We start from the raw sequence: 22513 nt of genomic DNA on the forward strand, positions 1-22513 counted from the left end.
GAGGACTGAAGGTAATTTGGCTTTCAAGAGCCAAGGGAACACTGTGCCCTGAGCAGGAGGAGGGAACTCCCAGTGCACCTTCACAGAGGACCCGCGAGGCTGGGGAAGTGAATCGACTCTCCGGCTGCTCTGAGTGGCAGCCGGTGAATGTACCTGGTCTTTACTTGTCCTTCTCCGGATGTCACAGGGAGAGGTATTAGGCATCCCTGCTTCTTTACAAATCTGCGTGGTGCCACACTGATGTGGATTTGTTGGGTCCCGCTGTGGAAAGGCCTAGTTTCTGCAGGGGATGCATTCCGGCAGCAATGTCTAGTTACAGACAAGATAATAAACGGGAATGGAGGGAGAGGCATTTTATACATTAAAGGATGGGAGGACTCAGGTGATGTTGGAAGCTGCTGGTAAATACAGTTTTATCAAGGAATTTATCAAGGTCAGAGACAGAGCTCCTTGGCTATTGGAACGTGGGTAAAATGAGGGATTTGTCCAGGCACCAAGCAGGTACACTGGCGTGGCCAGTGGTAACCTAGGCAGGTGAAAGGCAAACAACCCAGTTCTCCTAGACTTGTTCCTGGTGCATGGGGAAAATACCCAGAAAAGTCAACGTTATAAATATCTACGTAAGACCTGATCAAGCGTCAAAATAAAGGAAATGCTTTATTATTTTTTTCTTGGGAGTGGAATGCTTTATTTTGGTGGCAACACTCTACCTCAACCCACCTGGTTCTCCTGCTTTCAAGTCATTTCTCAAGCGTGGATCATTTCCCAACACTCTTAAGATCTTGAGATCTGACCTCATCCATTTCCCTTAAGGTTTGGTGTGGTTTTCCACCCCCTTGCCTAACAAACCAGCACGTGTTTCTTTCTTTTTTCACCTCCCAGGACCCTCGCTTCTAATAGTTAGCAATTAAGTGTTTGAGACATTCCAGGAGCCTGGTGACCGGCCATCTAAGGTGTCCTGCCCAGCTCTGTCTGAGCATTTCCCTGATACACTCCGCCCCGCCCCCCCATCAACCTTTAACCCATAAAAGGACACTTTAAGTTTATCAGATACAATCAGGCATTTTCTAGTTCTGACAGCAAAGCCTGTGCACACAGGGATTCATCCCTTTTTTGCGAAGTTAGAAATGAATACAGTTTACAACTGCAGTTAAGGGTAAAAGCTTCGTGAATATTTGGGAGAAATGACGTCATCCCCATCAGGACATGGGGTAAGGGTTCCATAATTTAGAGCATCTGAGAGCTAAGTGTTTTGGGGACAACGTGATTTGAGGTTTTTCATGTTTAGAAACCGAATATACCAGAAATTCTCCCAACAAAAGTGTTTACTATGAGGGCATGATAGAAGTGTACCATCAAACCTTTTAAAAGGTGCAACTATAAATATTTTCCTTTAAAACACCTAAGCAGCAAGTTGAGAAAAACAAACAGATTTGGATGGAAGCAAATAGTATAGCTACTTGCCTTTGTGTATGAGACGTATATGTCAGATAGAAAATGCAAATGTGTTTTGAGGAGATGCTATGTGGATGTATTATTTTTCCTTATAAAAATTTATTCTTCATGAATCGGGGACATATGGATTATCCATATTTCCTTGGATTCCACTGCTCATTCAGTAAATCTACCAGAGAAGAAGAAGGTGAGGCAATCTGTTAGAGAGGAAAGATTATCCATGAAAAAAAATGAATGAACTTGGATTTGGAGTAAGCAGACATGGGCTCAGTCCCCAGTTCAGCCACATCCACTACTGTGTGATGTTAAGGAAGACACTCACCATCTACCAAGGTCAATCTCTCCACCTGTACGTTGTGGATAATAACATTCGTCCTACTCTGCTCACAGAGTTATTCTGAGGCTCAAAGAGGTGATGTATGTGCGGTCACTAGATAAAATAGTGTGATTCATTTTATTTGTTAAGTTTTGTTTGTGATTCTGACTAGTGTGTTGATATAATTTCTTTCTACAGTACATTTGTACTTCATCTAGGTCTATACAGTAATAGTTTAATGAAATGAGACTAGTCTGCAATAATTATTTTAAAATCAGATTTCCATGACCTCTTTCCTCAATAATCTTCAAAGAATAAAGCCAAGAGGTCATTTTGAAGACTTTTGGTCCTGGAACAGGTGGTCGACCACAGAACAGAACACAGGATCCAGAGTCAGAAAGATCTGGAGCAAATCCTGAGTCACCACTTTCAGGATGAACACAGGCAAGTGACATAAGCTAAGCCTCACTTTCCTAATCCACAGAAAAGGGATAACGTTAATAACCACTCATGGTTCTACTGAAAGAACTGAATTAGACAGTTGTTGAGCACGGTGCCTTGCACATGGGTGCTCAATAAATGTTGGCTGTGATTAAATACTACTGCACTTATTTTTCCATTTGCAATCCCTTGGTGAAACTGGGAGAGAGTAAGCAGGTATTAAACTCACAGTTTAAGAGATTCGTAACCTGGAGATGTTGGGGGACTTACTGGTAACCTGGGAAGACTAGAATCCAGGGCTCTTGTGCTTAGTATTACTTTCACTTTATTTAGCTGACTCAGGTCCAATGCATGTATCTCAAATGCTGTCACTAAATTCTTAAAATATAATTAATCCTAGTCTCATAAAACACAATATCTGGCATTCTGTCTTTAGTCTCAGCCCCTCCAATCCATTCTCTACAGACAGCAAAGAAACCTACCTACGGCAAAGCCGGCCATACCACATCTCCCTTTAAACTAGTCAATGGTGCCCCAAAGGGTTATACAGTAATATCCAAGGGACACAGAAGCAGACCCTCTTAAATCTGACAGCCTAACTCTCCAACCACATCTATCAGCACTGCTGGTCTGGGCATCCTTCGGTTCTCTGCTGGAACTTTCTTGACATCTTTCTGGCCCCATCCCCATTCCTGCGTCCCTGCCAGGCTAGGAATTCTTTCTTTGTTCTGGGAATAAGAGCACTAGAATATTATTTTCTGCTGCTGTTAAGAAGAAGGGGCTTAAGGACTTGCCTGGTGATGCAGCGGTTAAGAATCCACCTGCCAACGCAGGGGACACAGGTTCAATCCCTGGTCTGGAAGGATCCCACATGCCGCAGAGCACAAAGAAGAGTAGCTCCTGCTCACCGCAACTAGAGAAAGCCCAGAAGCAATGAAGACCCAAAGCAGCCAAAAAGAAGAATTAAAATAAAATAAAATAAAATAAATTTAGAAAAAAAGAAGAAAGGGCTTGAGAATCAACCTCAACATCCAACAATGACAAACTGAATGCACTGAGGAACACTCAGAGGATGGACTACTAAGCACCTATTAAAAATCCCACCTTTAAAAAATATTTAAGGTTAAGGGAGAATGCCATGACATATTATTAAGTATAAAAAGTTAAGAATTGGAAAATAAGCAGAGGGATAGGTACCAAAATGTTAAGAATAATTATCTCTGGAAGACGTGATTGGCAGGTGTTATTTCTTCTTCCTTGACTCTTTTCAGTAATTTCCAAATTGTCTATACAATGAACAGGTTGACTAACAATAAAAAGTCATGGGCTTCCTAGGTGGTGCAGTGGTTAAGAATCTGCCTGCCAATGCAGGGAACACGGGTTTGATCCCACATGCCACCGAGCAACTCAGCCCATGCGCCACAACTATTGAGCCCATGTGCTGCAACTACTAAAGCCCACATGCCTAGCGTCCGTGCTCTGCAACAAGAGAAGCCACGGCAATGAGGAGCCCACACACCACAATGAAGAGTAGCCCCCACTCACCACAACTAAAGAAAGCCCACACACAGCAAAAAAGACCCAACACAGCCAATTAATAAATAAATAAATAAATTTATTTAAAAAAAGTCATAAAAATCTTGATGCAATCTTAGAGTAATCCCTAAACCGTACATGGCAGCTAAACCCATCTTACTTTCTCCCAATGGCTGGGTTCTTGGGTGTGTAAACATGAGGAATAAGTGGTAAATTGCTTTCATAGGGGGGAGGCAAGTCTAAACTCAAGAAACAGCCCACTTAATACAATCATTTCTTCTGGTAAATTCCATAAGCTTACACTTAGGGCACAGCAATCTTTCCAGGAATAACAAAGGCAAAGTTTGTCATGACGTGAAGCAAAAGATTCACAGTAAATGTTTTTATCTCATAAAAATTAGTTCTTTCAGTCATGCTTCTCTTTTCATCTGATTTGCATCTAGGGATGGACTTCATATTGAAACTTCTCTTGGCATATCCCAACAGAAATCCAAACATAACCCTAAGCACCACTGATTTTAGGCTTGCTAATCTGCGTTCCTCTGAGGAAACAAGTTTCCCTATAATTATCAGGATTTCAAATTTTACACCCTCAAAAACAGCTTGGACAGGTAAAAATCCCATTAAAACAGGCTCTGCCAATGAAGAGAAAATACACAGCCTCTCTAGTGCCCTCTAGAGCAAGTGTGTGGAACAGCATGTGGAGGTTGTCAATGCAGCCAATGGACACTTCCTTCCCCTTCTGGGATTGTCTCATATCACTTGATTACCTTAAATTGTTTCCTTTCAGTCGTATGCCCCATAGTATATGTTAGAAAATATTACTCGAGTGCATGAAATAGATGAACTCAAGCTTATGAGTTTCTGACCCATTTGGAAGTCTCCAGAACCCGCCAACAATTCTCTTTTATGTGTTTATATATATCTTTTTAAATTTCATTTTCTTCCCCTTCTGCTCAGGCCCAAATGACTGCAGCTTCTAGGCTTTTAGGGAATTTCAAAATTGCAGACAGACTTAGAATTAGATTTGGGAGATGGCCTCTATTTCATTTCCCTCCTGCCTTTAGGCTGATTTCTGATAGGCCACTCTAAACAGTGGAGCACTAGGTCTCACTTTACTTGGGAGAAGAAGTTGGGAGGCTTGGATGGCAAGGACCTTCTTTGTCTCCTTGAAGGCTCTTTTAATCCAGCTGGCCTCAAGTTTACAACATTCCGCTTACCTGCTCACTCCGCATCTCTTTGCCCATGGCCACTCTCCAAAGTACCTGCTCAAAGGTAGCCAAAATGCATGTTTCTGCTGGTAAGGGTCTCCACTGTATCTATTTGCTGCAGGGGAACCTCTTGTTTTTGGACTTATAAACAAAGCAAAATCATAACAATAAGCTCCGAGAGCTCATTTTAGGTTTGATGGCCCTGTCTGGAAGCTGCAACAACAGCACCATCAAACTGTCACTGTTCTTGCCCCCAAATGCCAGCCAGGTCTGCACCTGCGAAACCAGGATGGGCATTGTGAGTCACTCTGCCTGCCACCACATAAAAAGCTACTTTCTCATTCAGAATGTATGTTTTTTTTTCAACACCAATAGCAACAAGAGTGTGCCAAAAAATTTCCCCTGAAGCTCTATTATTCTGTTTTTTAAACTACAGAACATTCTTTCATAGTTTGACAGTTAAAATGCCGCAGTGAATGTAATAAACAGAGAATTTTTCTAAGTAGCCTGTCAAAACAAGTGACACTTTTTTTTTTTGCTAGCGAGTCTCAGATTCAGAACAATAGGAAGTACCTTTCAAAGCAACATCTTCATTATACAATCAAATTCTCAAAGTAATCTTCTCATCAAAGAATATTGTGTTATTTCTTTCCCAGTAATTATCAGAGTTCTGCAACCTCTCTGGCAGTGGTGACTATTATAAAATGCAGCTGTGCTGAGTTACAATGTTGGGGGTCCTACCCTGGTCAATATGGAACCAATGCATCTCATGCCTCCACGTTTCTTAATGACTTGGCAGTTTGGGCAGTAAAAAGTCAACACTTCCAGGACCTGTGAACATACCCTCAAGTTCCCAGGAGCAAAGTGCTCAGCTGCTCTCTTCAAGGACAGCAGTGACACCAGCAATTCTTGATCAACTCAGCTTATTTTCTTTCCATTTAAATACAGTAGAAGCTCCAAAGGTTATCAGATAAAAAATGAGGGGGGTGTGTATGTGTGTAGAGTTTGAAAGTCTGTCTCATAAAATTAGATTCCTTCTTTTTCACTTTTTTAGGAGCGATCATTCCAATAGAAAGGAAAGCTAAGAGTACTGAGTCAAAAGAAGAACTACTAGCCCAATTCCAACGTTTGCAGTTCCATAAAATCTGAAAAGATGGGAAAATCCTAAGGGCACCCAAAATGATGTATCTTGGGATGCTGGTGAAACCCACACTTTAACAGCCAGTGATAGGCGGGAAAAGTCCAAACTCTGGAGTGTAATTTTCTCTAAAGAATCTTTGGGCTGCCAAGCACAATGCAATGTATGGAAGAAAAAAGAAGCCACACACACAGGCTCCCATTTGTAAGGGTGGTTCCTGAAACCAGCTCTCAGGCTCTTGTGAGGGTGAATCACACAACTAGCATGAAATTCCCAGCATGGTGCTTTCCACACAGCCGACACTCAATACATGTTCGTTGCATCTGAATGTAATTTGGGAGTACCTATCCCATTGGATTATAAACTCTCCAAAGACAGGAAACATTTTACTACTTTAAACCTCTTTGATAGATGCTCAAAAATATTTGTGAATCAAATGGTATTTGTCTCCCTTGAAGCAACTGAGAACCGAGGGGATGTCAGAACGGGGCTATATGTTCATTTGTTCATTCATTCACTCAGCAAAGGTTTACTGACGGTCTACTTGGTGTAATGCACAGAGCTTGGGATACGCCCTTTCTTAACTTCCACACCAAGGTCAGTTTCCCTCTCCATATTATATTTTATCAACATACACCACATTTTCCTTGGTAGCATGTAAGGCAGCTGTGATTAAATGGTTACGTGCATAACTAGTTGTTTATGGTCCATCTCCTGCCCTAGACAGAAAGCTCCAGGAAGGAGGTGCAACCCTCTAGTTCAATGCTGCAGGCTTTGCAACTAACACAGTACCTAAGACAAGATGGATATTCAATAAATATTGGTTAAATGACCGAATGAATGAAGTAAAATGAGCTATATCTTTGCCTTTACGAAACTCACAGTTTCCAATAATGTTTCTCAACAGGGATATTCTTTTCAGGGCAGTTTATTTTGTAGGGTTCTAGGTACTGGAGTGTGTTCAGCATCTGTAGGTCCTACCACTGCCCAGAAATGCCAGCAGTGTGGCAACCAAAACCCCTTCCCACATTTCCTGATGCCCCTGAGGGCTGTCTCCGTCTGATTCAGAAGCACTGTGTGAGGTGGACTTGAATGAAGGTGGCAGCAAGAAAAGCAAGAAGGGATGGAGCCAGGAAATGCAGAGGAGGTGAACCAGGGATGAGACACGGGGGTGTGGGGAAGAGAAAGGGGAAGCAGTCTGACAGGAAAGAGCACAGTTTAGAGTGGGGGCCTTCATCCGAGTGCCCCAAGCCCCGGGGATTCTCCTGTGTCCCTCAGCCCCTCACCTCTGTCGTCCTTCAAGGCAGAGAGAACATAAACTGCTGGGCAGGTGTCTTGAGTACAATGCATGAGTAGGTCAGTGAAGCTCTGGCTTTTCTGTTTGCTATTTTCCAGCAAAATTTTTGTTTGAAGAAAGGGTTTTGAGGCTAAAGGAGCTAAAAACCATGGCTCTGGAGTTAAGGGTGATGATGCTAGCTGGGGGGAGGGAAGGGCTTTGAAACACATGGTGCAGAACATTAAGACCCAAGAGGAAGTTGTGACAAAGGGGTCATGGTGTGACAGAAAATGAGCTATGCTGAAGAGGCTTTTTTGCAGCGTGGAGCAAGGGACAGGGACAGGGAAGAATCCTGGGGAAAGGGAAGGAGGACGCAGTGAGGGGCTGCTGTAAGTTGGTGTGGGGAGCCCACCCCTGGAGGCTGGTCTGAGGGACACCTTGCTCTTGGAGACAGCCAGGGGCCACGTAAGACGTGCGACGTGCAATGCTCTTGTTGAGAGCCGCTGATAAATGGAGGTCGGCCAAGCCAGTGACTCAGAGCTGACACCCACAGCTGGCCGGCACCAGATGCCGGGTGGAGAGGGATTTCATTTCCAGCAGAAAAACATAAGCCCTGTGTGCAGAGGTTTCTCTGAGGTTGGGACTGAGGCAGATGCTTCTTTGTATGCCCTGTGGCAATGAGTAGAGTGCCCTGAATATGTGAGGGGCTCAATACAGTCTTTCTGGGTTGATCTGATTAAACACTTCAGAGTCCTCAACTTTAGCTGATGGTCAGGTGGGTTTCCACTGAACTGGAAGGGAGGGCATACATCAGCGGCTCAATGGTGGCCTCTACGAGTTAATGGCGCAGGGCGTTCTCTTAAGAAAGTGTCTTTAAGATAAAAACTCTAATTCGAAAAGATACATACACCCCTCTGTTCATAGCAGCACTATTTACAATAGCCAAGACATGGAAGCAACCTAAACGCCCATCAACAGATGAATGGATAAAGAAGATGTGGCACATATACACAATGGAATATTACCCAGCCATAAAAAGAATGAAATAATGCCATTTGCAGCAACATGGATGGACCTAGAGACGATCACACTAAGTGAAGTAAGTCAGAGACAGACAAATATTCTATGGTATCATTTATATGTGGAATCTAAAAAGTACTGCTAGTGAGTCTATACATAAGAAAGAAAGACTCACAGGCAGAAAACAAACTTATGGTTACTAAAGGGGAAAGGGAGGGGGAAGGATAAATTAGGACTATGGGATTAATAGATACAAACTACTATACACAAAATAGATGAACAACAGGGTTTACTGTATAGCACAGGGAACTATAATCAATATCTTGCAATAACCTGTAATGGAAAAGAATCTGAAAAAATATAAAACTGAATCACTTTGTTATATACCAGAAACTAACACAATATTGTAAATCAACTATATTTCAATTTAAAAAAATGTTTTAAGCTAAGGAGCAGAAGCCCCTGCACAGGGTGAAAGATGTGCTGAAAGAAAGAAAGAAAGCAAGAAAGCAGGCACAGGAGCACAGGCGTGAGGTCTATGGTTCGGACGACCTCCGTCCTATTGCATTAGGAAGAAAGGGGCTGCCACACTCTGACACAGAAGCAGAGCAATTTCTGTTTGTCATGGACCAAAGGTCGCTTAATACGTGGACACAGTTTTGCCCCCCTGAGCCAGCTGCTAAAAAGCTCTGTAGTTTCAACTCATGCAAGAGGGAAATGGAACTACGTGGCTCAAACACAGAGTAAGACAACAGGAGGCAAACATAGCTGTCACCCCTTCAGCATCTCTCCTTTGGCCCAGGGGGAAGGATGGCCAGGACTCACGAAGTCAGCCTCGCTTCCCTTCGCCCAGACGCGCGCCTGCGCAACTTGACCTGCAGGGGGCGCCAGGCGCTCTCACTCACGGTTTGCGGAGGATCATCCGCATGTGGGCGTCGGGGCCCATCTGCGACAGCAGCAGCAGAGTGTCCTGCAGCTCCTCATCACACTCCTTCTTCTCCTCCTCCGTAGGCAAGGGGGCATCCTCGTGCTCGTCGTCCAGAAATCGATAAAATAAATATTTATCTTGGAAATGATGCTCCTGGTCCACTACAGGAAACATGGAGGCAAGCGTCAGCTGCGGCACCTCCGCCTCACCGGCCCGTTTACCAGAAACCGAAGGATGGTGTCGGGCAAGAGAGCCAAGCGGCAGCCAAGCAGTGAGACTCCTCACCCTGCTCCCTCGACCTCACCCAGGGCGGTGCGGCTGGAAGACTCGACCCTCCAGGCTGCAGTCATGCACCTACCTCACAGCCCTCTCTGACCCGCCCATCTCCTGAGGCGCCCTGGGACGCTCTTATGAGAACCTGCCAACTTTCCTGAGATGAGCACTCTGACCAGCAAAAATTGCCTTGGTGACATTTTCTAGAGTGTGGGTTATATGTCCTAAACAGAAAAATAACCAGCTGCCAGATCACACTCTAAGATGGTTTTTTTCAAAGTACAGACTTAACAACAACAACGAAAAACACTGGCTTTGTCAGGATCAGAATTGATGTTTTTCTCTCTATATGTATTGTTTAAAAACATGTCTGTCTGCAGTTAAACATTAAAAATTATCTGACCAAAGCTGACAAGACCAAACATCTAGATCATACACCCCTAGGATCTTACGGTAATTTCCTTCCAGTTCAAGGTTTAAAGAGTTTTGGTTTTTTTTTTTTCTTCTTCCCTTCAAACAAGGAGATCGAGAGCTCAGTAGGACAAAGTCACGAACTTGGTTCAGAATCCCTCATCTATGTGTCTTAAAGCTCTTAAGCCCCTTTCCAGGAGGAAGCATCAACATGGTCCACAGATAAGGAGGAGTGGGAGATCCTTGCTGCTCCAAATGTGGTCCCTGGAACAGTAGCAGCAGCAGCATCTGGGAGCTTTTGGAAAGGCAGACTCTTTGGATCCATCGCAGCGCTGCTGAATCAGAATCTGCATTTTAACAAGGGTTCCAGGTGATGCGTATACACAGTAAAGTCTGCGAAACACTGGCAGGACCATCATTAGATTCCCAGGTATTAAAAAATCTAAGGAATGATTTTAATAGTTTGTCAGTTTGGAAAAGTGATCTTTAAACGAACGGCATAAGGAGTTCAACCACAGTTCCACTCTCGTCCTGAAGAGCTACTCTGCTCAGTTTACAGCCCCTGCAGATGTCAGGGGCTAGTCCACAGAGCTCACTCCTGATTTTACATACAGTCATTGCGTGGGGGCACAAATTGGCTCTCCAGAAAACGCAGCTTCTGAATTCATTCTTTCATGTCATCAGCCGGGCCATGCACGTCATTGCTCTTCCGTCGGCCCCTGTGTCAGGATTGCTATGCGATGCTCAGAGTATAATCACGTTATCAACGAACCGTGAGTGCAAACTAATAAACATAATTGGAACTGATGCACTCGGGTTGCAATTTCATTTTCCCTTCATACGTTCTCCCAAGTTAGTAAGGTACAATGGTGGAACACAGCAATCAACGGCATACACGCGCTGCATTTGTGTTGCTAAATGAAGATGCTAGCTAGCTCGGCGGGTCCCTAAAGGCAACATAATTCTTTCTGGCCCATTTGGGAGTTCAGCGACAACCTACCCAGGGACATTCCCTTAGCACTTCTTGAGGGTTTTCCAGGGACCGTGGCTCATCTTACCGTGGTTGAGAACACCGTCTTCTACCAGGACTTGCCACATGCCAACAGCTTGCGTTCGGGAGTGAACACACGGAGTCTGCTGCAGCATCCAGTCCACCAGCTCGGTCCCCACGCAGCATTGTCTAAGGACACAAAGGAGGAGAGGTCACCCCCTTGCAGATGAAGGATGGGAGATGGCTTTTGAGAGGAGCCCCTCCCAAAAGGTTCCGTGCTCTTCCTTCCTAAGAGATCTCATGGCAAACAAAGCACTGCATGATATGGCTTCAGGGTCTCAAACTTTTGTACAAACCAATAAAACCATTCAGCCCATGAGAGAACCTTCTAGGCAAGGCTGGCTAAACAAAAGAGCATTACAAGTTGCAGGCCTAGGGGAGACTGAAGGGCTTCTAGATGGGAAGCATGATCTGGTAAGCTAATCCCAGGGCCAGAAACTCTCTGTCTTGAGCCGGTCCCAGAAAATCTCAGTGTAAAATGAAGGCAAAGCATAATTCTGACTTCCTCCACCCGAGCCTTGTGAGGAATGAGTTAAGGTTTGTGAGGCCCTAGGAGGTGTTCCATGAAAGGCTCTGTGTAAGTGCAAAATTATATAGCACTTTCTATTTTCAAGTAATACTACTGAGCGTCCTCAGAGGGGTGTTGGGAGAAACACGCAATTAGTGATGCAAATCTCTCTGAGAAAAGTTCGATGTAATGAGCATGAGCGCTTCGACAGAGCCTGTCATCCTAAGAGCTCCAAATGCTTTCTGTACAGGCACACATTCACTCCTATGATGCCACTCTGTGGTAAGCTGATCGGGAGGGGCAAACTATGTGCATTAGTTAGGAAACGTGTAACTATACACACACATATTAGGAAACCGTCAGTGCGGAGAGAGGTGTTCGTGGCATGACTGATCAACGGAGGAAATGAGATCTTGAAGTTGGAGGGAGGAATCCCAAGGGACAGAGGAACATGTAGCGAGTTACAGAGCAGCTGGCTGCCTGCAGCTGGTCTGAATCACTGGTGGCCTCCCTTCCCGGGCTGAGGATGCCACCATCTCTGGGGCACTGAGGCTGGTTCCAGCCCAGGGAGCTCCTCTCTAGTTTGAACTTTAGGAAGAGCTTAGCCTGGGAAGAATCAGGAAATCCAGCACCAGGTCTGCTACTTACTAGCTATGGGACTCTGGCCATATCATTTCAAATCTCTGGTTGTCAGTTTTTTCATCTATGAAGAGTAGGAAAAGGTGGCCTCGAAAGCCATGTCCAGTTCTAAGGTTCTAGGAACTCTGAAGTCTATCAGAGCTCCTGGGAGGTCCTGATTTGGGTCTGACCCAAGAACACGCACAAGCAGGATGTCCCGAGAAGGCTGTCAGCTCTCCAGGGCTGCTCTGATTACACTCCGTGCCCACACATTAGAGCGTCAATGGGCAAAGAGGCACCTAGTTACTATTCATTTTTTTAACCAAACGTATAAGCGGCCACATTCCTCTTCTAATTTGAGAATTTACTAATGGGAAAAGTCACATAAAAGAATGAAAAAGATCAATATCATGTGGCTTTAAATTCAACGATTACTTCTACTAAAAAGAGCACATGGAATTGAGATGCTCCCAGAGCCTCTGGGCCCTGGGACAGGGTATGAGAATCCTGCAGTCAGAACAGGGAATGAAGACACACAGCTGTGCCCCCTGTAGCTGATGCAGTCACTGGGTTTCCTTTCCATTCATGATCTTTAGCTACTGTGAAACTGACAGCTGATCTCCAGGGTGGTGATCCCTGGGGAGTGATACTGCATCTGGGGAGACTTCAGTCCCCTAACACTGCATCAATGATAGAAGGGGGTGAGAAGCGGCAGGGAGGGAGAGGATGGAACTGGAAACAAGATCTGGGACCAGGCACTCAAAATGTCCTGGAGGAAAAAGAAATCATGCCTCTGGCTTCCAGTTACGTCCAAGGGTCATTATCAACAGATCATTAATGTGTGTCATAGGGTGTGGAACAGACATAACACCTATAATGCAGGGGTTTAAAATCTTAGTGCTATGGAGCAAGAAAGAGATTATGGTTTCTGACTTCTAGTTTCCATTATTTGTCACCAAAGATGACATCTTTAACGGAATTTCCCTAACGCCAAGTCAACACTTGGGAAAGCATAATCACATCTTAAATTAAGGGAATAAAAATTTAAAAAGAAAAAGATCCTTTAGCTGTATGAGATTTTGAGATCCACTTAATGAGTTAGAGGTTGAACTCTCTCTCTGAGGACATGGACACATGAGTTTAACCTTTCCTTCCCTCAAAATTATAGCAGTGTGTAGGAACTACAGACTCCAGAAAGAATGAAGCTCCAGAGGTGAAGGAAAAAGCTCCCAAAGGTAATCATCCAAACTGGAGGCTGGCAAATACCCACATTGAAAGGGCAAGAGGAGCACTTTGTCTTAAGGGACAGAACACACCCTAAGAGGAACACGCTACTGATTAAAGTGTTTCTCAAATCCCACCTCATTTCCAGAATTCTTTCAAGAAGAGGCCTAAGTGTAACAAACTGTCAGTTTTGGTCTTATATTCATGCCAAATGCAAGCAGGAGAGTGTTAGTTTGCATGGAGTGCAGAAACAGTGATCCAAAGAGAAAGAATTTGCAATGTGTTTCCATCTCTGTCCTTGGGAAAGAGACTGGATTTGAGGCACATACACTGGAAGGTTTGTTCTAGGATGAACCGGGTATAATTTTACAGGTTCTATCATGGTGGACGGTCACTAGAAATATATATATATTCTTCGTGATAACTTTAAAATTTGTATTCTAGCTTTTCCCTGTGTCTTATGAATTTGGTTCATGTGAATCAAATGGGTTTTGACTCATGCTAAGTCGGAGGGGTTCTGAGGTCATGTCTAAATGAGGCTAAATGAGAAAGAGAGCCCGACTGATTGCTGAAAGAGGGCTGTGCGTCTGAACCGTGGGCGCAGGGAGAAAGAGTGAAGGCTTGTGTGCCACAGACAGGACTTCTGGTTCCTAAACCCCTGTTGAATTGATAAAATCAAAAGTTAAAAATTAGACATGAATCCCTCATTGACCCACCATGGTGCAGTCATCACAGAAGGTCAACTAAATCACACAGCTGCAGTCTTTATTGTTTCTTAACTCCAGTGGCAGCTATAATGAGTCTTCACTGTATATGATTATAGATGTGAAACATCTACTATACGCATACTAGAATGAAATCCTACATTCGAAAGTAAATTATGTAAAGGGCATTTTATGTTTTTTTTTCACTCCTGTATCTTTAGGGTTTGGAATGCAATAATGCCTGGTGCCCAGTAGGTGCTTAATAAATGGGTGGAATGAATGAATGAAACTTGGAAATCACCAACCTTGGTGTAAATCCTGGCACTGCCATCCATTAGACTTGTGACTTGGTCAAGGAAAACTACTTAATCTCTTCTGAGCCTCGGTTTTATCATCTGAAAAATGGCCACACATCTACCTCACAGGTTATGATGAGGATGAAATGAGATATTATGTGGAAAATGGCCTGGTACAGGGCTTCAAGTATAAATGTACACTCAGTGAATGTTAGTTGAATCTCATCTAAAATCTAGTAGTTTTCCTAAAATACACTAGCAAACAGAATGACAAAAATTTTCTATGTTCATCACAGTTAAACCAATGTCTGAGCAAATTAGCTTAGGAGTGACTCCTGGAAATATTAAGGCTAATTAGAGTGAAGTGGGGATCCAAGACGAGCTTAGAATTTCCAGAACCTGGAGGATTATAAAACATGCTGCCCGTGGACGGAGGCCAGGGAAACACAAATTTATTCTAATGTCACTAACCATGAATCTGAGGGGGCCGTAGCCGTTAGAATTATTGCACATACCTGTATGTCTTTAGGTGGTATTTTCTATCTCTTATCATGTGAGGTGCTCGAGAAAGAATGGCATTTCGTAAAATTTTTCCAGCCCTGAGGATCTTCTCTGAAGGAATCTGAATTTTTATCAGGTGGGTGGAGGGGAAAAGAAAGAAGGAGAGTTTATAGATGGAAAACAAACCACATGAATCATTAAATCACTTTCCAATCTGACTCTGCACTTGAAAAATACAATACACTCACATACACTGGCATTGTTCACTTGCGTGACATGTCATTGTTTCATACTGAAAACTGAGACACACTGATGTGTATTGTTTCTAGAAAGTGTATCCACAGTTTCCTGATGTGATGCTCTGACACATGGACCACTTCCGGTAGTTACTTAAGAAGCCAGCTCTGCTGGCTCATCAACCCACCTACATCCCATTACCTTGGTAATGGTGTTAGCAGGACGAAGAGGAACGTGAGGTTCAATGAGAGGTGTCTGAAAAATAAAATGTTAAAGCAAAAGAAAATTAAACAAAAAGTTCACTAAAGAAAATTATGGGTTGGGGAATAATAAGAAACATCCATTTTTATAAAACTCAAAATAGAATTAAAAAACAGGAGATAAAATCTGCCTAAAGAACTTGAATGCACAGGCATTCAAAGGGCAAAATTAAGACCATTCGATTTGCCAAAATTTAAAATTATTAAAAATGAAAAAACCAAACAGATAGGAATGATTAGATGTTTGTAGGCTTAATGAGAAGAGAATCAATATATACTCACAGCATAACAAACATCAGGGCAAAGGAAAGAGTAAAATGAGGTAAACATGAATGGAGATTGAAATGACCTATCTCGGGGGATAGGGATAACAGATTGGTTTAGAATGGAAATGAGTGACTTCATCCTCTCTCATGTAGTTAAGACTCTTTTCCTGCAATTTGTGTTGTTAGAAAGTTTTAATTTTTAAATGATGCTTCTTGGTAGTTTTACACACTCAAGTTCCTCGAACCCACTGGGGCAGCTAATGTACCATCTCTTTCATTTTCAAAGGGGTGTACAAAGTTTTTAGGATTCTGTGACTATCAGAAGAGCTCTAGAACCTAGATAAAGCTGCTGTCATCATCCACATTCTTCAGATGAAGGTGCTGAAGTGGAATCCCAGGGAAATGACTTGCTATACAGCGACACAGTTGAGTCCCCCAGTCCTACTGAAACCCCTTCACTCGATTTTCCTGAAATATCTAGTAATGGCAAAGATACATTCCGTCAAAGGTGGTGGTAGAACCATCAACACAGCGCTGTTTATGCCACTTCCAGGAGGCAAGAAAAGAAAGTAGATTTACCTGTGAGATGGCGGTGGGCAGAATAAGGGCCCCCAAAGATGTCCATGTCCTTATCCCCTATGAATATGTTAGATTACATGGCAAAAGGGACTCTGCGGATGTGATTAAGTTTTAAGGATCAAAAGAAGGGGATTATCCGGATGTTTCTAGGTGGGTCCAATGTAATTGTAATTGTAGGGTCCTTAAGAGATGGAAGAGGGAGGCAGAAGAGTTGGAACCAGAGAGAGAACAGTAGGAGTAGGACTCAGCCTAGTTTTGTGGGCTTTGATGGTGGAGGAAGCCAAGAGCCAAGGAATGAGGGCAGCCTCTGAAGATGGAAAAGGCAAAACAATACATGACTTTCCCCTGCAGGCTTCAGAAGGAACAAGCCTGCTAATATCTCGATTTTAGCCCAGCGAGACCAATTTCAGACTTCTAAACTACAGCACTGTAAGGTTATTCATTTGTGTTGTTTTAGCCTTGTGGCAATTTGTCACAGCAGTCACAGAAAACTAACAGAGATTATGATACTTCATACTAAAAATCCTTACTTTTTGCAAATAGAAGCCATTACATAGAAACTAACTGGGTAGGTCTTCCCTTTGTCCTAATTAAATATATAACCAATGGGGAAAATAAAAGTCAGTATCAATTTTAAATACTTTATGTACTTAAATATGAATATACACGTATAAACATATACCTTCCTTTTTCCTAACAATCAATTTCAGATTGGTTGCTGCTTTTAATATTATAGTAGAATTAAGGAAAAAAGGGAAAAGAATCCTAAGTTTTAAGAAAAGCATAGATGAGAGATTTATTTAGAATGAAATCACACCGAACTTAAACATTTTCACCACCTTGCTGGCATCTAGTAGACTTTTTTTTTTCCTTCTCAAAATCACTAGAGTACAAATGCCAAGCAATATTATAATATTTTAGCAGCATTCTGTTTAGAACTAGCATAGACTAAGGAATGTCAGTCTGGTCCACTTCAATAGCAGCTTTAAACAGAGACCAACTTTGTCCTGAAATAGCCCACGATCTCTTACGGCAGGCCTTTCATGGGAAAGGGACCATGAGCTTACAGACTCTCTGTGCTTGTACTACCTCCTCAAAAAAGACACAGAGAATTCTGTGATGCCAAATCACCTGCACTCATGCTCAAAAGGGGGAGACCAGCATGTACCAGGGCCCTGGAAATGTGTGCAGTCAAAATTTTTATTTTCAAGCTGTGAGTTCCCAGTGCTCGTGTATCTTGTCTCTTTACATTATACAGGTTGGTTTATATGTCTAGGATTCTCCCTGGTGATTATTCAAATTGTAGAAGCCTCTGGTTATTCGTGAAAATAACAGCAGAAACCCATTTCTTCTTCCTGTCTTGGAAGAAAGAGGTGCAGGTATATGTGGTCTAGAGCAGTGCTCCCACACCCTTTTGGTACCAGGGACTGGTTTCATGGAAGACAGTTTTTCCATGGATGGGGGGCGGGGGGTTGGTGGTGTTTGTTTTCCGGATGATTCAAGTGCATTACGTTTATGGTACACTTTATTTCTATTATTATTACTTCAGCTCCACCTCAGATCATCAGGCATTAGATCCTGGGGGTTGGGGACCCCTGGTCTAGAGTAGATGAATGTAGGATAAGCTTCTGAGGTAATCTTTTCTTTCCTGTGGAAAAAAAAAATCTATCTTCCTTTGCAGTAGTCTTTGAGAGGCTGGCTGAGCCAGAGATCAAGAAGATGCCAGTGCTTGAGGATTATTGATAACTGTTTGTTCTTTGGTAGGTTTGATGAAACACATTTGAAGATTGCATCTTTTTGTTTCCACAGAAATGATTATATTTAAGCAAAATGCTAACAAGTGGTCCCTAGGTAGTCAATTCGGTTGGACAGTTCCCTTTTGGATTCCTTGGAACCCTGAAAAGAAACTATTACTAAAGCAGAGGAAGCATCAAGACTTCAACCAGTATTGTTCCTTTGATTTGCAGCTTCTAAAGGCGCAAAATGTACACAATGTTGCCTTTTAGCAAGATAATCCTAGTACCAGTTCCAGGACCAAGAGGCTGTTTAATCTGTTGAAAGGCAGCATTCTCAGAACCTTCCAGGGCTCAGAGATTTTAGGTTTGGAGGCAACATAATGAATAGATGCTTTGAGAGGAGGACAGGACCTTTATTTAAATAAAACCTCCGAGGAACACAGGCAGGGTGAAAGCAGGAAAAGTTTTATTTGGGGGGAATAAAACTTTGTCATTGAAAAGGACTCTGTATTCAGTTAGGCAAGCTTCTATGTTTTAAGAGCTATGTTGGTGCCTAGCAGCTGTGCCTATGAGGTAGGGGGCATTTGTGACAGGTAGGCTGGGTCCCTGGGACACAAAGTCACTGCCAATGCCTGTTCAGGGGCCTCTTCCACAGTGGGTGTGACTTTATTGCTTTTGTATCTGCTTATTTATTTCCTTTTTGGTTTCCCTTGGCTTGCAAGTAAAGTTTTCACATTTGAGAATTTCACTTTAGCTGAGCTGTAGTGAAATGAGGAGAGGAATTTCATTTTATAAATGATGAAGGTCAATAGGACAGGGAAAGAAGCAGGATGGGGAGATTAGTGAGAATACAAACAAGAAAAGCAGCCCTAAATGCAAGACCAAGGATTTCCTGTGTCAGGCCCTTTACACATGTGATCTTCTTATTTTAATATTAGTCTCATATTTTATTGAGAAAACGAAGGCCAGTAACACATCGGGACTTGAGCTTATACAGCTAATAACTGCAAGAGCTGGGAGGTGAATCCAGGTCAGTCTTCTTCCAGTGTCTACACTGCAGGAACAGTGGCCCATCCCACCTGCTCTTTTCTCCTACAGATATCGTGGCTCACACTGGAAGAGTGAATATTCCATTTAAGTAAAGTTCATTGAGAAAAATGCATCTAAGCCCTTCTCAGTTATCAGGTATAGGACTTGATCTTACACGTTTCCAGTAATAAGTGTTCATAACATCCTACTGAGATGACACGTTAGCACCATGCATCATGCTTGGTCTGAATTAACTTTTTAAAAAGCCACTTTGTGACAATAAAACATTTGGCATCGAGGAGCTGCTCTACCAGGGCTGAGACAAATACACCAGGAAGATAGGTAGCAAAGTCCGAGCAGGAAAATGGAAACCACTCAGTATTTCCCACGGAGGGAATTTAATGCTGGGAACTAGCTTTATAGGTGGTGGAAGAGCTGAGAAGCCAGAGGTGACAAGGAAGTAACCTGGATGCTAGCCAAGCAGGAAGCCCTCAGGTGGGGGTGGGGGGCGGGTGGAGGAAGGTGGAGGCATGACCAGAGCCAGAGCCAGGTGTCCTGGTGGGAGGTGGAACCCCAGAGGGCCTCCAGGTCTTAGAGGTCCAGCCGCTGCTGGAGATGCCGCCACCCTCCCACCACTGAGGGAAGCGTGAGACCCTCTGGCATCCAATTCCCCTCCGGCATCCAATTCCCCTCCAACCATAAATCAGAGAAATAAGGAAAAGAATTTCATTTTATAAATGATTGGATTAAATAGAAGAGGGAAAGAAGGAGCTTAGTGATGGATATTGGTGAGATGATCAAAGCAAGAAAACCAACCCTAAAGGCAAAACCAAGGCCCTGCAGAGGTCAGCCTTCTTGTGATGCACAGCAGTGCACAAGGAGGGCAAAGTACTGCTCGGAGGCCCAACACAGCGGGTGGTCGCCATGATCACAGAGTGGGCGCAGGGGTGCCCCATGTTCCAACCCAGCCCTCTCACCCTCTCCTATTCCATAGCCCCCCAGCCACACTTCCTGTGGGTTACAGGCAAGGAAGGTAGATAGTGGTGCATAGAGTGGGCCTTCATTAATGCTTCCTGGGCTTGGTTCCCAGGGCTGCCCTATGTTTTGGTCTGTAGCCAGAAAACGCACATCACAAACGAGCCCTAGAAGAAACGGACCCCGTCTCTGATTAAATGTCATACCTTTCAACACATCCATCGTGCGTTGAGGACAAAAATTCTTCCTCCCTACCAGGGCATGAAAGAATCTGAATTGGGCTCTGAAAATGTGATCCTAAAAAGCTAGGCAGAGAGGACAGATAAAGGCAGAGGTATTCAGCTTTCTCTGCTTTTCTTGGCTTTCTCCCCTAAAGACTTCCCTCAGGAATGACCGTAATTGGTTTTTGTTTGTTTCTGGAGCGGGGATGCATTCTACTGCTTTTTATTATGTTTATATTACTACTGAAAAGGAGAAACAGTAAGGGAAAATATTCCTTTTGGCACCAGAGCCAATTCAGAAATACTAATCAGGTGATGAAAAATACAAATTTCGTCTCTATTACAAGATGCACAATAAGTCTCCAGTAGATCATAATGAGGTATAAGGCGCTGTAATAGGCCTCATGAAAAACCATACTCAGGCCCTTTTGAAAGGGGGTAATTCTTTTTACTCAAGTATTTGATCATAGAAACCTTTTGCAAGGCACAGCATTGCAAGCCAAGAGATAAGAATAACAAGGTAGACTGGACACAAAGCTCATGGCAGAACTCTGGCAACCCGGTGCAATAAAAAGTCATATAAGCCCACATCCAATTCAAGTATTTCATGAAGGTGTATTATGTGCAGAGCAATCTGCTAGGCTAAAGCACGGACTCTGATAAAGAACCTGGTCTCAATGAGCTCTTGATCTTTAGGGGAAAGTAGAACTTCTATGGATTAAAAAATTAGTGAGAATCTGAGTCAATGAATAAATGCAGCAACATTCTGGATTTCAAACTCCCCTTTTCTCAGTTCAGCTGAGAAAATCTTTAGGAAGTGGGAAGAAGATTTAATTTTTTTTATTGAAAATGATACACTTTCAGGAGTTACATTCCCTTGTTTTGGCATTTTGGAATATACAACTAAGATCTTAGAAATGTATGTCTCATTCTTGTAATAATTATCATAAGTATCATCATTCTTTGACCACAAGAAATTAAACGTAAGAACTAAATCAGACTCATACAGATTTCACCACTCTGAAATTGACTATGTAAGTTTTCCCATTTGTTAGCTGATGGGAAAATTCATCTATTAGACCTCTTTGGCTTCCATCAATAGGCTTTTTTTTTTTCTTAAGTTTTTCCTAGTTTAAAATTGACTTGTAGACATTTCCAGTTTCAGCTTCAACCTGTACAGTGGTCACTCCTGCTGTTACAAGCAAAAGCCGAACGAAGTGAAAATAATCACTTTTCTCAGGTTCATCAGAGAACCGAGCGTGTCCAGAACAGTGCCACCCCGAAATCTGGCGAAACAGGGGAATCCAATCACGGCTGACATTTCCCTTCGTGGATTGCAAGCCACAAACAGGTAGGAACACTTAAATGGTGTTTAATTAATTAAACCAGGAGGCCACTAGACTGATGTGGCTCTAATGCCTGGTGGTCTGTGTAAGTGAACCAAAACCTAAGCCTGTAGCCGCTTCAAGGTTCCAAGATTGAAACCCAAGGGCAACCAATCACAGCCAACTAGACTTCATGCTACTGCCAATCAGTAATTTCCTAATATTGCCTTCACCTTTTTTCTATAAAATTACCTCCCTGAGCTGCCATTGGTGGAGTGCTCCTAACCACTTCCAGTTTCGTGCTGCCAGATTTGAATCAATTTTTGCTCAAATAAATTCAACATTTTTAGTATGCCTCGGTTTGTCTTCTAACAATGGTAATTTTGATGACTTGCCGGAGGCTGAATGTGGAATAACTTGGGAGTGAGAAATCTGGAGGAGGCAGCCTTAGGTGGGCCCCCACGCTTTCATGGGCTTTATGAAAAAAGCCCTTGGGCTTTACCTTGGAATTCCTTCAAACTCTCATGGTGAAGAGCCAAACACTACCTCCTTGTGGCTCTGGCAGGGGGAGGGGAAGACTGAGCGTTATGATATATGCCCAGCGCATTCTCCACAGCAAAGGCCTACTCTCCAGGGAGAAGACTTCATGAGGGTTTTATTCCACATGGGGGAAGCGCATTTCTCTGACTCTAGTCTCCTCCAGCCTTCCTCTCTCACCTAAAGAAGGAAAAAGCAACTAAGAAACAGTTGTGAAAGTCCCATTGCAGGCATATGGGCCCACTAAATGACTGAGATTTAACCATCATACGATTATAGGACACTCCCCTTCCCCCCTTGCCCTCCCCCAACAAATGCCAATATAAAAATAGTGGATTACAGCTGAATGAGCTGTGGATTCAGACTCTATCAAAGGAGGAGTTCTAAGGGAAGCCCAAACACAGCAGAGGAGACAAAAACAAAGACATTAGAGGGATCTGA

The 22513-nt window shown here is 43.2% G+C and overlaps 1 protein-coding gene across 9 annotated transcripts in view; it reads right to left on the reverse strand.

Annotated features, from left to right (window-relative positions):
- Nucleotides 1-22513, reverse strand: part of RAPGEF4 (Rap guanine nucleotide exchange factor 4) — a 299086-nt gene that overhangs the window by 72400 nt on the left and 204173 nt on the right. For all 9 annotated transcript variants that reach the window (XM_057743995.1, XM_057744000.1, XM_057743996.1 and 6 more), the window contains 4 exons: nucleotides 15346-15399; nucleotides 14922-15028; nucleotides 11064-11185; nucleotides 9299-9482 (listed from right to left, as the gene is read on the reverse strand). In XM_057743995.1, coding sequence (XP_057599978.1) covers nucleotides 9299-9482; nucleotides 11064-11185; nucleotides 14922-15028; nucleotides 15346-15399 — 467 coding nt within the window. The remainder of the gene's footprint in view (nucleotides 1-9298; nucleotides 9483-11063; nucleotides 11186-14921; nucleotides 15029-15345; nucleotides 15400-22513) is intronic.

This window comes from Hippopotamus amphibius, chromosome 8 (assembly GCF_030028045.1).
Source record: "Hippopotamus amphibius kiboko isolate mHipAmp2 chromosome 8, mHipAmp2.hap2, whole genome shotgun sequence".
NCBI classification, from domain to species: Eukaryota; Metazoa; Chordata; class Mammalia; order Artiodactyla; family Hippopotamidae; genus Hippopotamus; species Hippopotamus amphibius.